This window comes from Podarcis gaigeae (genome assembly GCF_964106915.1).
Source record: "Podarcis gaigeae genome assembly, chromosome: 6".
NCBI lineage: Eukaryota > Metazoa > Chordata > Lepidosauria > Squamata > Lacertidae > Podarcis > Podarcis gaigeae.
In genome coordinates, this window is record NC_139682.1 from 34,944,499 (window position 1) to 34,961,311 (window position 16,813).

The 16,813-nt window shown below is 41.2% G+C and overlaps 1 protein-coding gene across 5 annotated transcripts in view; it reads right to left on the minus strand.

Annotated features, from left to right (window-relative positions):
* Positions 1-144: 144 nt before the first annotated feature.
* MAGI3 (membrane associated guanylate kinase, WW and PDZ domain containing 3) overlaps positions 145-16,813 on the minus strand; it is a 114,885-nt gene continuing 98,216 nt past the window's right edge. For 3 of the 5 annotated variants that reach the window (XM_083745395.1, XM_083745396.1, XM_083745394.1), the window contains 5 exons: positions 14,585-14,687; positions 12,234-12,336; positions 9,837-9,980; positions 7,663-7,801; positions 145-5,107 (listed from right to left, as the gene is read on the minus strand). In XM_083745395.1, the coding sequence (XP_083601521.1) occupies positions 4,002-5,107; positions 7,663-7,801; positions 9,837-9,980; positions 12,234-12,336; positions 14,585-14,687 (1,595 nt within the window). In that variant the 3' untranslated portion in view covers positions 145-4,001. Of the gene's footprint in view, positions 5,108-6,262; positions 6,352-7,662; positions 7,802-9,836; positions 9,981-12,233; positions 12,337-14,584; positions 14,688-16,813 lie in introns of all 5 variants that reach the window. The other 2 variants (XM_083745397.1, XM_083745398.1) reach the window with 1 other exon arrangement.

The window sequence follows — 16,813 nt, forward strand, 5'->3', positions numbered from 1 at the left end:
CCCCTTTTGAAAAATGGTCATGCCCATGTTTACAGTGTTAGCTGGGGCCAATGCAGCCCTTGGCCTGAAAAAAGTTATATACACTTGTTCTAATTCATAAAATACTGAAGAGGTGATATTTTCATAAAGTACAGTACTCCAGAAGCCATGAACTAGAGTCTCTTTTTAATGTATCTATATAAAAAATAACGAGCGATTTACAGGTCTCTTTCTAATCAGAACCTTAGAAGTATATATAAAGGTGCTGTACAATATATAAACATTTACATCCAGTACAACCATAGGTTTCTCAACATTCCAAGGCCACATTGCTAAAGTCATTTTATGCAGTTAAGTACAGATACAAAGTCTCTGGGTAGAAGGGCTCACATCAAACAGAGGACAACAAATTAGGTCACACCATTAAAGGTTAAATTGCATATGGATAATGATTACTTGCTGAATAATGGAGGGGGGAACCATTTTAGTTTTACTAAGTCATCTGGATATTTCTGCAGTTTTCATTCAACACTATTCTGTGACAGAGTATAAGAATCTTGAAGGGATGTTTCATGATGTTTGTCAAGGTATTTAAACTACATAGGCTAACTCAAGTATTAAATATTTTCACAGTAATTTTCTACAATATTTGCACATACGTCCTACAGCAACTTGAGTTCTTAAATGAGAGAAGAAAAGACACTTCAAAAAACAATTTTCTTAATATTAAGAGTTTAACCAGCTGTCTTTTAAAAAACAATTTCCTCAAGAACTGGTTTGTCTTGGTAGCATCACACCACATAAATGCTTAGGAAAACCAAGTCCAAAGAATATAGGGCTTTTAAAAACCTCCTGTTCAAAACAGGAATTCATTTGAGCCACATTAAACTTTTAAAAACTTAGGGAAATTAATAAGCAACACAGATATTGTTGGGATGGGAAAACACCATTTAAAAATAAAAAGCACAAACCCATGTGGAACTGTAAGATACTGTAAATTCACAGCCAACATACATACACCTTGCACAATTTTTTAAAAAGGTGAACAGATGTTCTAACGTAACTTAAATGTGCATCATCACACCAGTATATGTTTCTGGGTGCCACATGAGCAAATCCATCATGAAAGTGCAGGACTATTGCACAATAGACAACCTTGCACCTTTCAAATTCCCATTCTGACCAATGCCATCAGGCATCCTATTGAGGCTCTGATTACAGGTGCGTTTATGCTTTCAACTTTTCCTTCTCAAGCATTTTCACTGTCATTGCAATGGTCAGCTTGAGAGGTGGTGGTGAGGAAAGGGCTAATCAGCAGCTTTCTAGAGACCTAGTGCTTTTAAATGGGCAATTGGATGTCACTTAATGTCAGTTGCTTCTGATCAAGCTAGCAGGATAAGCACAGCAACCACACAGGGATAGTCATACAAAACCAGTAACAATAGCACCAAGCAAGTACACCTCTTGAAGTAGTATTCCAGGCTTCAGTGAAATCATATCTCACACAGACAGCATCTAAGGAATTCATTCTTCAGCAATCAAAGTCCATTTCAAGAGTTCACAGGATTACCACTATCCTAGATATCTTCACCAATCTATTCCCCATCACACTCAAAGCATTCAGACCCAGCAGGGCAAGGTGAAAAGGGTATGTCAGCAATCGAGTTGAATGCAAAGCAATAATCTTCTGAAAGTGACATCGCTAAAGCCCTCAGTGGCAAGCCTGTGGTTACTACGACACAATGCCAACTTCAGCTGTTTTCCAGAATAAGGCTGAGCAGTATCATGCAAAAGTGAAAATCGAACAGAAATGGTAAAACCTTGAGCAGATAGATGGGCTCTATACAGATAAATATTTCCAAACAGCAATGGGAATGACTTTTCTCTTATTCCTAGTGGCTCAGGGGAAGTGCCACAGTAACAGTAGTTATTGCACATGCAAAGAACTACACATGCAAAGGAAGTGGAGAAGCTTGTCTCATTCAGTTCAACAAAGCAGTAAAACTGACTGCCAGACTGCCTAAAGTAGAGTGCAACTGATAAAAAGAAAGGGTTAATATGTCAGCAAAACAGGAATGCCACCATTAGATATTTTTTTTAAAAAAAAATGCTTGGACATTACCGTGCAAGAAAAATAGTACTGTGCATTTTTTTTCTTTAGTAGATAGGGATTTCACAAAATAGAGGGGAGAGGAAGGGAGAAGAATGTTAGCAGTAGTAGAGTTCTTAAAAGGCAATATTAACAATGTGTCCTTAATTTGCGGACATCCATTTGCCACAGTGCTGCTATGCTGGAAAGAACTTGTTTTGTCCAATCTCAAACACACACACTCCCGCACAAAAAGCAAGACAAGCTCAAAACACTAAAGAACTTGCAGAACTTATTAACCAGACATTGCATTAAGACATTCCCAAAACGAACCCACACATAAACACACAGGCAATGAAAGTTCCATTACAAAACATTCTGCATGTTTGAGAAATCATCACTTATACACTGTAACTAACAGAAGAGGTAAAAAAAGGACAGGAAGAGAAACTAATGGATGAAGGAAAGAAAATAAGTTTGAGAAGAAAGGGGAAAGAATAAAATATAAAATAGAGAACAAGACTTGAAAGCTGGAAGAAAGAAGTCTAATACAATTAAACAGCCTACTGGAAGAGGAAGCTCCCTGACAAAATGTGGAAATCTTTGATTTAGGGTAACATGAGGGGCATGGATCAAACTCTCTGCTGAGATGGATCAAACTCACAAAAGCTCATTCAGAGGCTGCCAAATCCATTGCTAGAATGATGTAAAATTCAAAGTCTCCATTCTTGCAGCTTGCCATCTCCTTAAATCCCATCACAATTAACTACATGTCTGAGGTGCAAATGTGCTCCACTGTTAACATTCCTCACTATCATATTTACACTCACGCAGAAGTAAGAGAGGTACGTAAAAAAATGGAAAACAAAGTGAGGTCTTCTAGTAATAGCGATAAGCAAGGACAATTCTTGAGAATTTGACTTTGGTGGATCGGTTTACTCTGCTGTGTTTTAAGATCTTGAATTTTGAGCCAAGGCAGGAAATATTCAAGTGTTTAGACAGCATTAAGCAAAAAAACAAACAACAGATGGGAGATGCTGACAAACAGCATGGCAGTAAGCTTGAAAGCATATGCACACTCTGCATGTTTAATAACTAATGTTAAAAGTGCTTGTTAAAAAATAATAATCAGGACATAATTTCGTGGCAATCCTGAAGCCACTTACTTCAATATAATCACGCTGAAATTAAGAGAACTGTTGTGATTTTAAAACTACTCAGCTTTCAGATTTAAATTTGTATCACGTATTTTAAAGTTGGAATGGACAACTCAAACAAGGTAGTGAAGAGAGCAAATGACAAAAAAGCACATATAAAGGGGCACTGTCCTGTTTAAAGTTATTATGCTGGTATTGACAGGTTTGAGGAGGGTGGAAGAGAGCTTTGTGAAAAAAGGCATTTGGGGCATGTTTGCTCCCTGACTCCAGAGAGCCAAGAAAACCAAGCACATCTAACTTCTTGCTTGAGCAGCGAGAACTCAGAAATATTCCCTATGTAAACATGCAGCATGCTTGAGTAAATACTCATTTTTAAACTCCCCCCCCCCTTTTCTGTGGCAGTGGAAAATGCAGAAGATTCAACAGGATACAGTAGATAACTTGGCACAAGAACAAGAGTAGTGAGTCATGATTACACTGATAATAGGCATTAAATAATTTTGTTCATTATCTCACAATACTATCAGAAAGCCTTAGCAGTGCAACATCAGGAGCAGCAGGACACCACCTTCAAAGGGACCAAAGGACAGCAGCTTTTCAAGAGTTCCATATATGCAATCCAAAAGGTCCTTCATGCAGCCTAATTTAACTTCCCATCAAATGTACTTTCTGTTCATCACAGTGTCTGAAAAAATGACAGTTTTGTGAAAAGAAAAACTGTTTTAAGTGGCCACATTAGAAACCTGATTAAAATATGTTCTAAAAAAGTTTGTCAGTCAAACCCGTTTGTCTGTCACACCTGTTGCTTTTGTGACTCTGCTTGCACTTGGTACCTTCCAAGGTCCAGGAGTTATAGCTTTCTTCACAGGAGATCTGCTCTCACTTTTGAAAATCCCATCCTCTTTGGTTTTATCAGCTGACTCCAAGTCATTGTCTCTGTATTTGTTCAGGACAACAGGCTCTTCTGCTTCAAGCCTAGTGTTGTTATCTCCAGAAAGTACTGAATCATCAGGAAGACCTGCCATTTTTAATTGGTTAGAGCTTTTGATTTTTTCATCTTCCAGTGTTTTCTTTCTAAGTTGATTAGCCTCAGAAAGTGGAAGAGACTGCTCCTCTGACTTGTAATGTGCTGTCTCTGAAGGGCATTTCTCATCCTTCCCAGATATGTTTTGCTTTGTGACTTCTTTTATGCCTCCTAATTTCACTTTTTCTATTGGTAGCACAGTTGTGTGCTTTTCACTAACAGGTGTTCCACTTTTAAATTCTGTTAATCTTTGCTCTGTGTTCAGATTATCTCTGCTTCTTTCTTTCTTTGGATATTTCTGGGGACTGGCAGATCTGCCTCTCTTTTCCTTGACAGGGACTTTCCCAATATCTGCACTCTCAGTGGTTCCCGGGTGCTTGTTTTCGCGTCTTTTGGGACTTTCTGGCTGGTCTAAGCAACCCTTGGTGGTTTTTTTAGGTTCACCCATTCGAGGGCTGTTGCATGGTGCTTGATTATGGCCTTTGGAAGTACTATTGCTCAACTTTTTTGGGCTGGCTGATCTGCCTCTGCTGGTTGCATTGCCCACTGCCAACTGTGCAGTACTGTGTACCACCTTATCACCTGGACTGGAGGAGTAGTCCCATTTGTTCACATTCTTTTGTGCAGAAGTGGCATTCTTAATCTCCAAGTGGTTTTCCATTAAAGTGCTTTTCTTTTCAGGCACAGTTTTCTTCAGTTCTTCCAGTTTCTCAGGCATCTGGACTTTCACTAAAGCTTCTTCTGGTCCTGGCAAATGAGATGCTTCAGATGTGGAAGCAGAATGTGAAGATGAGAGAAGTGGTGTCTGTTCACTGTGTGTTACACTTGAGGACGTTGGATTCAAACTATCCAGATCACCTGCATCGGAACAAGGACAAATATGCCACTAAGCAATAAGGATGTGTTTTTGACATTTAAAGCCCTTCCAGTTTTAAGCTATGTAAAAACACAACAACTCGTACAATGAAAAACCAACTTATGTCTCTATATGGCAAGACAACAAATTAGGTTTTACAGACTGCAGGTCATGTATTCTTTTGCTAATAACTGTATTTAACAAGTGCTGCATATCCCCCATATGTGCGCATCCTTCCCTGCTTTGCAAACCTGATTTCTGTGCATGCTCAACTCTTCCACTACAACAACAAAAAACTGCAATCTACATTAACTCACTTTCCTGTTAACCACAACACTGCATGATAATTAAAACAAGAGTCTTATTATTCCTTTACATTTCAGGGAAAGAATTTCTCCCACAGGGTCTAGGGAAGTGTATGCATGGGGTTTGCAGAATGGTCTGGAGAGAGAATAAATGAAAGGGACACAAATCTTCAAAATCGTGCTGAGTATGTAGGGCACATTTAATTCAATGTAGCTTATAACAATATTCATAAGCCACCAATTCAAAAAATAATAATTCATGGTGGTATACAATAAAACCATGAAATCACAAAATACACAATTTTAATAAAAGAAACAAAATGTCCAATGCAGCTTGATTTCAGCCTTTCTCAGAGGCAAATACTATAAATGAGTAGAGAACGTCAACAAACCATGATGCCTTTAACCAGTTATAGTCCTTGACCCCAGGGAAAGTTGAAACTGAAATGTGCTGAGTATTTCACATCTTTCTTTAGAGTACCCCACATACCTTTGCACTGTTTTGAGGCTTTACCTCTTTTTGTTTGTTTGTGTTTTCATGCTGCCCTCTGCTGTTTTTCTCAAGAGAGAGTAGCCACCATAGTGTATGTTACATAGAACAGTTGGGAAAAATCACTGATTTGGAGGATGTGCTAGGAAGGACAATGATCTCTGCTGACACATGGAAAGGCTTTGGGATTTATTTAGCTGGTAAGACTTGTGAAATGCAGGACTCCTAAAACTTATTCTTCTGCATCAGTGATAGACTACACTTAAGCAATACATGCCAAAAGAAAACTGAAAACAAGGAGAGCGAAAAACTACTGTTTGAAGCAAATAAAAAGAGGTCAATCACAAGACATGCAGATTTACCAAGTCTTTAAGGAAAGACCAAGAAAAGCACTGAAAGCTTTAATGCTGCTCAGGTTTCACGTAGGAGCACAAACTGGAAGGAGCCAAACCTGAGGGAGGAAGAGAAAAAGCCCAGGACTATATACCAAAATCACAGCACACAGCAAAAGACTTCATCAGAAATGTACGATTCACAAGCAGAGTGCAAGAGTTGGCATAGTGAGAATAAAAAGAATCACACTATTCCTTATTGTCCTGTGTTTGCAAGACCTGCTTGAGTACGCTTCACTAAGGAAGCCTGGTAGTCACAGTGTCTTAAATAAACAGACCCTCAGGTCTCTGTGGTTGCTCTTGTATGTGTGTCCTGAGAGAAAGTGCTGAAAGATGCTGAAGTGTCCCTTCCCCCCTTAGCCACTTTCTCAAGTTCCCATGTTTGTTTAGAATGTTTGCACCCAAAAGGGATCACCTCAATTTTCTTAGGGTTATTCAGTTAAGGGGCAAAGTCTGTTGCAAACTGCTCCACTCTTGTGGAAAGTTACTTTCAGACTAATACAGCTCAATATAACCCGTTGATTGATGTCACTTTCAGAGACTATTAGGCACAAATTCCTGTAAAGAAATGAAACAAAGGGGTCCACTCATGGGAAAATAGACTGATCTCACAAGATCCTCTGGGAGCTGAGACTTCTGTGTCTTTTATCAGTCCTTCCAAATATAGTACCCAACATGTTTCTTTTTCTCTAGTGCTGCCTTCCCTAACCAGGTAAAGTCCAGAGGTTGTAAGACTACAGCTTTCACGATCCCTGACTACTGGACTATACTGAAGGGGTGCTGGCAGTTGTAGACCATCTGGAAGGCACCACATTGGCTAACCTGGCTCTAGTGCATTTGAACATTATTTACCTTTGACTGGGGGAATTTAATGCCTCTACATTATTCATGTCAATTCCCTCTCTCTGTGTGTCTGCCTGTATCACCTCTGCAAAGACTTCAAGGACTGGTGGGTGTGGATGGCAAAGGACCTACATCACTGTCTCTCTTGGGGATTGCTGAGGATTGGTGAGGAGGGAGAACAATGCCTGGGCCTTGGGGATATACCTCATTTTCCTCTAAGTGATACAGGAAGACAAGGAAGAAAAAGAGCATACAGTCAGCACAGAAGGAGCGGGAAATGGGGAAGATTATTTCTAGGCAACTAGCTGACTCTGGCAAACAAAGCTCTCATGAAACTCTGATCTGCCTTCAGGTATGAAAGCAGATATAGATGTAAGTCTGCTTGACGTTGTCTATGGAGGAGATAGCAGAGTTAATGCTCTTCTAACACTGAAGAACAGCAGCATCTGCAACATACAGAACAGGCTAAGACAGTCACTCCCTCTCATTCATCAGATCCATAAACAGGACAGAAAGTACCATATTACCATGATCTGGTATTAAGCCGGTTCCTGGTCGCAAAAGGAGGAGAACTTTATTTCCTCCAGACTGAATCAATTCAATGGCTCGGGTATGGGTGATTCCTTGGGTTGGCTCCCCATTGATCTCAACAATCTGGTCCCCAACCTGAGGAAAGAAAAGCATCCATATTAAACACAAAGGGCACATCAAATTCTTGCCTTATACATAGACCCTGTTTAAGTAAATCCTGTTTTGTCGCATATTCAATTCAAAGTGGCTAACAATATTCATACTGTTATAAAATCTGCTGAACTCACAGCACCACCCATGAATAGCATCCCAATTATCACCTGGAATTCCAGGTACTGACTTGCCCTCTAGATAACTTCATTACAGCTTTACATTCTGTGAGCTGGCACCTACATATGACTGCTGAAGGACAATGCTAAAGGCCAGCTGTGGAACTGGGGGCGGGGAGAGATGGAAGGGTTGTCATTGAGGTGTGAAATGCAACCCAAGAATTACAAAGTGTATATTGCAGTGTTGTTAACTGACCAGCAGATGCCACTGTTACATACAAGGTAACATGCAGGGCTGGATGCAGCCTGACACCTCAGGGAGTAAGAGGGGGAGGGAACAGGTTCCATTTAAGGTGGGGAAGCAGCATTGCATTCTAGTTGTTTGGAGCAGTTTCTTGCTTGAAAAATAGAAACAACTCACAGTGCTGTGAAAAACTCCCTCTAGATATTTACTGTGTGGTTGAAAAGACATTTTGAAGGAGAAAGAGTTCAGTGAGAATATTCATTTAGGCAAGAAGATCTACAGGAAAAAGCATGGGACAGCTCTTGAGGCTCCGATTTGTAACTGGTTTCAAGTTTTATTAGCTTATGTGTATTTTGTCCAATTACAGGGAAATTCATCACTCCCTTAGACTTCTGCAATAAAAAGTGTGGAAGCAACGCCTTAACAGCCATATACCACAAGCAGCACAGCTGCATCTAGTTTCCTATAAACAAAATATACCGTGGGCCACAAGAAACATCCTTGCAGATATAATTTTATGGTTTGCAAATTGATTCTAAAATGAAAAGTGGTATACTGCAGTAATAAAATTTACATCATTAAATTCGTTTATAGCATACATCTCAGTGAACACTGTAGAGTCTTGAGAAAGAGTCTGTTCAAAACTGCAACCAGCAGGGAAGAACTGTAAACAAAGTCTTCATTTTTCCCAGTGTTACCAGGTGACCAATGAGGTTACTCTGGGCAGATGGGCCTTATAAAAAATGGAAAGTATTTGTTTTATTTGTTTAGAAGTGTAAAGAAGAGAGTATGATCCAATGAATAGTGTGTTGGAGGTCCAGTGCCCTGGAGCTACTTTTAGAGGCTCCTGATGTACACCATTTGTTAAAAACAGTATGCCAATATGCTAAGCGGGACATATGCTTGGCAGTAGGAAAGAGGTTGAGACTCTTGAAAAAGCAGCACTGACAAAGTCATATAAGAGCTCACTCCCCTGCTCATCCTCCAAAATAATATATAGCAACCTCTGTCAACATTGCCCTTCTGCTTGTCAGGAATTCATGCATTTGCTCCTATGCTTTTGACACCTACTTTGGCATTTGCCAACATAAGCTACTTATTATTTCATGATAATAGAGGTTATGTCTCCCTTTTCTACTAATTCACCATTAGGTATATTAGTGTCTGGGTGCAACTGTATAAATTCAAGATTAAAGTGGGGGGGGGGGGAGGAAGGTGGGAAACATGAATATGCGATTCAAGTTTGGGGCTCTAGTAAGGGACACTACTTGAGATGAAGCCCATAGCATATTTTTGGAAAAAACAAGTACACCCTTAGAGTAGGGACAGACAACACAGTGGCCTCCAGATGCAGTTGGACTACAATTACTATCATCGCTAATTATTGGCCACCCTGGCCAACAACTGGAGACTGCCACATTGGCTATCTTTGCTGAAGAGCCCCAGCAAATACTCTGGTAACTATTTGGGAGTTGATGCAAACAAGGGAGAGTGGCAATGACAATACTTACTCTGAATAATAATAATAATAATAATAATAATAATAATAATAATAATAATGCCTGAAACACCAAGCAACGTCAGCCAATTTAGTCTTTAAGAATCTTAGGTGATTAAGCCCACCCCCACCCCAAAACAACACCTATTAGATACTCACATGAATTCTCCCATCTTTAATGGCAGGGCCATCTTCAGCAAGCCGAAGAATAAACAACCCCATGTTATACTCCTTTCCTCCACGAAGGCTAAATCCAAAACCTCGAGGACCTCTCTCCAATTCTACAGGATAACATCCAGGGATCTGAGCAGAAAACATAGAGCAGACTTAGATCACATTGGAGAAAGACCTTCCTTACTATATTGTTAGAGAAAGCTTCAATTTCTTAAATTCAAAGGATGATCTAAGCAGAAATGAAGTTCATATATCAGGCAACGTACACACACACACACACACACACCTTCAGCAATGCACCCAGGAAGAGCTCAGGCACAAGCTTAAATTTCTTCACTCAGTGAGATCATGAATTTGGGGTCTCCCACTTCTGTTCTTTACTTCTCCATACAGTGAAGAAACTGGGGAAGAAAGTGAGCCTAAGACAGATCCTGATCTCTCAAGCACAAGCTCAGGGAGAAAAAGTTGACTCAGGCAGATCTTAACATAAGATTGCAAATGAAAAGTGGCTTTCCTAAAGATCATCCTGATTTTTATTTTGACTGAGAGGGGCTGCTGCAAAGTGCTTACCCGACTTTGGTCTCCATGCTGCAGATGTAGCATTTAAAAGTGTTTTGCCCTGTATATTAGCTGATATGCATGCATATATTTGTGCCAGCATTAGCCATTGACAGGGATATGCAATATAGCTCAATGCTTATTTAGTCATATTGGGTGGAATCCAATGAAGTGCTAAGTGAACAGGGATTTCTGCTTGTGCAACGGAACGTTCTTTCCCTCTCCTCACCTCCATATCCCCTACGTATATTCTAGGATTTCTCCTAATCCTCTGGTGCAGATTTAGTAATTCCTCAACTAATTCTACATTTACTTTAAAACTTACAAGGCCAAAATAAGTTCCGAAAATGGATTTCTTTAGCACCAAAGTCTAGGTCAGAAACTCTGCACAACTGTAATAGCTATGCCTCCCCCCCCCCCTTCTGTTGCTTTTAGAAGTATGAGGATTTAGTGAGAAAATTATTATGAGTCCCTGGAAATACAACTATTCTAGCTTAACTAGTTAGGGATAAACTGAAGCTGCAGTGACATTTTAAGTTCTTTATCAAATTAGCCAAGGCTTCTATCACAGATGTAACCCAGCAAGCTTTATGTAAAGCATAGCACTCCATCCTTAAACAGACTACTAGATCTTCCAAAAATATCCCAATTTCCCACTTCATATTGATTCTAGTCAGCTGAAGATTAAATGATTAAAAAAACCCTGCTAGTTTAAGACCAGAGTTCAGACTGTCTCATGTTGGCTCAAGCTCTACAAAGCTGAGAAATGAAAAGCTAAGGTTGACAGTTTAACATAAATGATGCTGTGCAATGTACAAATTGTGCTTTCTTACAACTTACTACCCATGCACCCACACTTTTGCTTGTTTTTTCAGGCCCAAATCCTGATGTGGAGGATGGAGTGCCTAGGACCAGCAAACATGTCCCATGTTGTCCTAGTCCTGTATTGTCTTATGAAGCACCTGAGCCTTACTGTAATGCTAGAGGAATTCTTCTGCAAGTTGTGGTTTATTATTAAACACTACTTTTATTAAATGTGGCGATGCATAGTTGTGGGATGCACAGCTGCAGGGTGGCTGTTCGTATGTGTTTATGGTGCCCATGGCAGTTTGTCAGGTTTCCGAATGTGCCCAGAAACCTATGAAGATTGGTGAACTCTGGTACCATCTGTGTATTGCGCTGCTACAGACATTGCACATGGCAGCCACCAGGTGGCTCCTGAATTCAGAACAATACATTCTATGGGGTCTGCTTCCAAATTAGCCCATCTCCACCCTCAAAACCACCAGTGGAGTTCCTGCACTTTAAATATTCCAATCAACTACGTGGAATTACGTTCTGCACAAAATGTGGCTGCTGCCTCTTTAATTTCTAAGCTCCAATACAGTACATGAAGCACTTGACATTTATAAAGTTAGAAGTGATGGTAACATAGAATAACAGAATCGTAGAGTTGGAAGAGACTCCGAGGTTAATCTAGTCCAACCCCTTGCAATGTAGGAATCTCAACTAAAGCATCCATGACAGATGACCATGCAACCTCTGCTTAAGAACCTCCAAGGAAGGAGAGTTCACAATCTACCAAGGGAGTCTGTTCCACTGTTGAACATTTCTGCCAAAAAGTTCTTGTTAGATTTGAACCAGTCCTTGGAGTTCAAAGCAAGGAGTTTCATGAATTTTGCTGCTTTTATAGCATTTGTAGAATATCCCCTGCAGTGACTGTGACACAAAGTCTTACCAATCCCTATATTTGCTATGGGAAGTTTCAGCCTCAAACAATAGATACCAATTTAACAGAGCTGTTGTCCAGAGAAGAGTTTATACCTGAGATAGTTTGCTCCCTGTGACAGATGAAACACCTTCCGATGACGAGAAGTGCTTGAAACTGTTGCATTGTTCTTTTCCAGTATCAGCTTCCATAGCACTCCTGAAATTAAAGGAAGCAGAGGGATGTTTGTTTATTTATATAAACTGGGGCAACCCAGTCAGATGGGCAGGGTTGATGGCATTACCACCACTACTACTACTACTACTACTACTACTACTACTACTACTACTTGGTTTCTGTTTCCCTCACTGAGCAGCAGCTGGTAGTCATGGGACTATGTTTTCATTCCACAGTTCAGTTACTGTTGGATTCTCATGGGAAAGGGAGACTGGATGTGACATTCACTGGTTTCCTGTTTCTTTGTTCTGTCGTTTCTTTGTTGGAATTGCTCTCTGCTCTCACAGAGGCAAGATGTATGTTTGTATGCTCTCAGCATAGCTTAGAAATAATGCATAGCAATGTAGCACCATACCTGCTTCATCCTTTCATTTGCGGACTGGGATTAAACTCTGCTGGGCTCAAGGCAAGATGAGCCATATCAGCTCAAGGGCCGGAGCTGAATAAACTAACACTATTATTATTATTATTAAAATATATCTCCCAAGGCAAATGGATACCAACAACAACAATTGTGGTCTTCAGTGGCAATGTAATCATGTCCTACATGCCACTGTTGAAATCTGAAATAGCTCGGGATGAAAACTGGAGAGCATCCATGGCGTCATCAGCTGGCAGGACAGTGGCTTTGGCAATACTGATTCTCTGCAGTGCTTTGAAGGGGATGGGGAAGAGTTTTTCCATGCTCTGCCTTTGCTTGCAAAATGCTCCCTTTAAGATCAGAGTGAGATGGGGACTTAGAGCAGGAGGGAGAGGGAGTCTTGCAAAGCCTTTTGAGGGTCCCCCCCCTTCCCTTTTATGTCCCTAATCTTACACCAGCCTTTAATCTCCACTCATGGGTTGATGAATGGAGATTAAATCCTGCTGCCTACAGTGAGTGATCCTGTTCCCTGCTGAAAACAGGAACATGCAACCAATGTAGGGAGGTGCTGAAACCGAATGGTTCCTGGAAGTCTCCGACTGGCCATGTTGGAGGCTTCTTAGTGACAATAGTGTTCTGCTTAACATACCGTTGTCTTTTTTTATTGCAGCTTTTGCCTGCCTTCTAAACAGAGCACTGGGGAAGGGAGGAAAGACAACAGAAAAAGCAAAGCCAGAAAGGGGGCTGGGCGGGGAGGGGGGGAGAAGAGGTTTTCTTTAAAATATAAAGTTGTGGGGAGGGAGACTGACAATGATTTTGAACAAAGGGGAGAGTTTGATTCAGAGAAGCAATGTGGGGGGCAGTCTGCAGAGACTGAACAGGAATAACTGGAAGAAAAAGCTCCATCCTGGGCAGGAAAAGAACTAGAGGAGGTGTCTTGGGTTATATGGCTGACCCAGAAGACTTTCATGAGTTTTCCTGCTTTCCTAGGCATAACCCACCCAATGAAGAAAAACAAGCATGAAGCAACATTCATACCGTATCTTTCCGTGTATCGGATGAGGTTTTTTGACTCAAAATTCACGTCAAAAAACTGGGGTCGTCCAATACATGGATAGTGGCACGGGGAGGGGGAGCGGCATGCTGCCAGCCAGCTCATTGGCGGGAGCACAGCTTCCCCTGATACCGCAGCGAGTGGGGAGTGATCTGGGGGGTGTTTCCTGCCCGCAGCTACATGGGGGGGGGGCGGAGAAGCTGCGTGCCACCAGCCAGCTCATTGGCGGGAATGCAACTAACCCCAATGCTGCTGCGTGCAGGGAGTGCTCCCTGGGTCGTTTCTGTGCGCGGCAGCATCAGGGGAGGTTGCGCTTCTGGGAGTGCAACTTCCCTTGATGCTGCTGGGTGCGGGAAACCATCTATGGAGTGTTCCTGCCCACAGCTGCATGGGGGGAGATGCTCAACAACTTTGGGCCATTTCCCCCCATTTCCCTAAAACTGAGTCCCCCAAAATAGGGGGGTCTTATACAAGGGGGCATCCTATATTTGTAAAAATATACGGTACTTGATATTTTACATAGCAGGGCATGTTTTTCCAGTGCTAATTCATGCCCAATTCATTTGGCACATGATGCTGGGATCTGTGTCTCCTGGAGCAAAAAAGGTTTCCCACCCTTGGTGTAAACATAACCCTCAAGAAACCAGATGAGAACAAGTCCTCTGCACTGGGACTAGATCAATTCCTGAGTTAAGAAAGCATCCCAGAAAATTAACTTGTTTTGACCATAGATAGAAAAGACAAAAAGGGTTACCTTCTTGCCTCCCTTTTTTCTAAGTGGCCTAAAAATAAGAAAAAAACAAAAGTATTTGTACCTGTCAGTAGACAAAGAGCTGGCTGGCACTGTTCCCATTGGCCGATGCTGTAGGGCTGGACTCTGCTTGGCAGAGTTTGTTCCTGATGGGGGACCACGATGCTCTGATCAAGACAGAAGAGAGAGATTAGAAGTACCCCGCACATAATGACACTATTTAAAAAAGGAAGAAATATGCCAAATATACTACTTTTGTGGCTTCTGGTTCTGCTCTGCCTTAATGAAGGCAACCCCCACAACAGTGGGAGATTGTTGGCGAAGGAAAAACAAGAAGATTGAGGGTAATTATCATTGCAAATTACCCCCAGGGACAAGGAGAACAGGCTTCACTTGCAGTTCATCTTGGTACCTGGCTCTCGCTCCGGCATGGAATGCAAGGGGCAAGGAGGCGCTGAGTATAAAAGCACTTTGCCTGCCGAAAACCCTCCAATGCTGCCATTAGGAAGCAGAGGTTCTCCTGTTAATTAGAGCTTAATTGGACCAAAGTACAGACATGTGCTGGAAGAGATGAGATCACAAACTGTGGAACAAACCAACTGCAAGGACTTTAAGGTTTGAACTTGAGATAAGACTTCATTCGGTGCAAAAGACGGTGCAGGGAGGGAGCCTATGGTTTATTTATTTAAAGTTTTCTTCTCTACATTTATGATTCGGCAACCCTCCTCTGAATGTTAGTCCAAATTATATTTGTACAAGCGAGGTTGGAAGAAATTGGATTATAAATATAGAATATAACATCAAACGGAACTGTCTCTGTAAAAAAAGGAAAGAGGAAAGCTCTATTTTGCAGAAGGTTTATGATGGAAACTTACAGCTGACTCTTCCCCATCCTTTATTATTTACAAAGTGAACTGAATAACACAAAGAAGACTTGGAATTCAATTTAATTGGAAGTATAATTGCTCATATATCTTCAGTTGGAAGGAAGGATGAAAGGTGTCTGTGAACTGCCAAGGAACTGATAAGGTTCTTTATTGAGTTATCTGCAGTTTGACAGACCGCTCTTCTTCCCAGGCTGAAAAAATGGTGACAAAAGGTTATTTACAGTCATACCTCGAGTTGTGTTTGCTTCACGTTGCGTTTTTTCAGGTTATGAACGCGGCAAACCTGGAAGTGTTTACTTCCGGGTTTGCCGCTTTGTGCATGCGCAGGAGCAATCTGCGCACTTCCCTACATGAAAACCCCTGGATGGATCTGCTTGACTACTGGCAGGCTTAAGGACTCTGGAGGGGCTTGTCTGCAAATTTCATCTACTTATGTGAAAAGGAATAAAATAAGCTGCAGCAGTTCTTAAAATTCCACATTATATTAAATGGAGACAAAATAGGTTCAGTTTTAACAGATCTGATTTGGACATGGATAATGAATCAAAATGGAACTGCAGAGTGGATCCAAAGCAGATCAGTCTGCCTCCAAATGCTACAGACACAAGACCAAATTTTGAATCTTAGCAGAATTGTCTGAATAAGGCCTTACTGGTGCCTCTACCTCCAACACAGCATATACAGTGATTAGATGAGGGGCGGCAAAACCCTCCAAATGTTGTTGGATTCCAACTCCCATCAGCCCCAGCCAGCCTGGCAAATGGCTAGGGATGATGGGCACTGGAATCCAGCAACATCTGGATTCCTTTCCCCTGGATTAGATGCTCACAGTAAGCCTAGCCACACTTACAAAAACAAATGCTTTCTGAAACATAAGGCGCCACTTAGAAAGGAACAAAGCATATACTAACAAAACAATCTCCCTCAGTGAAAAACCTTAAAGAACGGATTTTAGAACTGGTAAATCTTGGAAGAAGCAAAAAGGCTTGCATAACTTTTAGTCTAATGACACTAGGTGTGCTGAGTTAATGCTTTCCCTCCTTTAATGCAAATTAATTCACATCTGCAATACTTTGTGGTAAGATTAATGGCCTTAACACTATTCCTTAACACAGATTTCTACATTAGGTTCCATTTTCCCAGCCATGCAAGAAAACCTTGTAGAGTTCAGCACAGAATTGCTTGGCCTTATTACTATGAAATGCCTTGAATATCCCTGCCCCCATAAAGACAAATGTCAACATTTTCTCCTGTTTTACACTCAAGAGTTTTAATTAATAAGCACAGGTAGGGAAAAGGCCATCTGTCTGTACTCATTCCCCTCTCCACTGCTCATCCTCTTCCGCCTGCATTTCTACTTTCTACATGACTGGGGCTGACAAGCTTCTGTTTTGAGCAAAATGCTA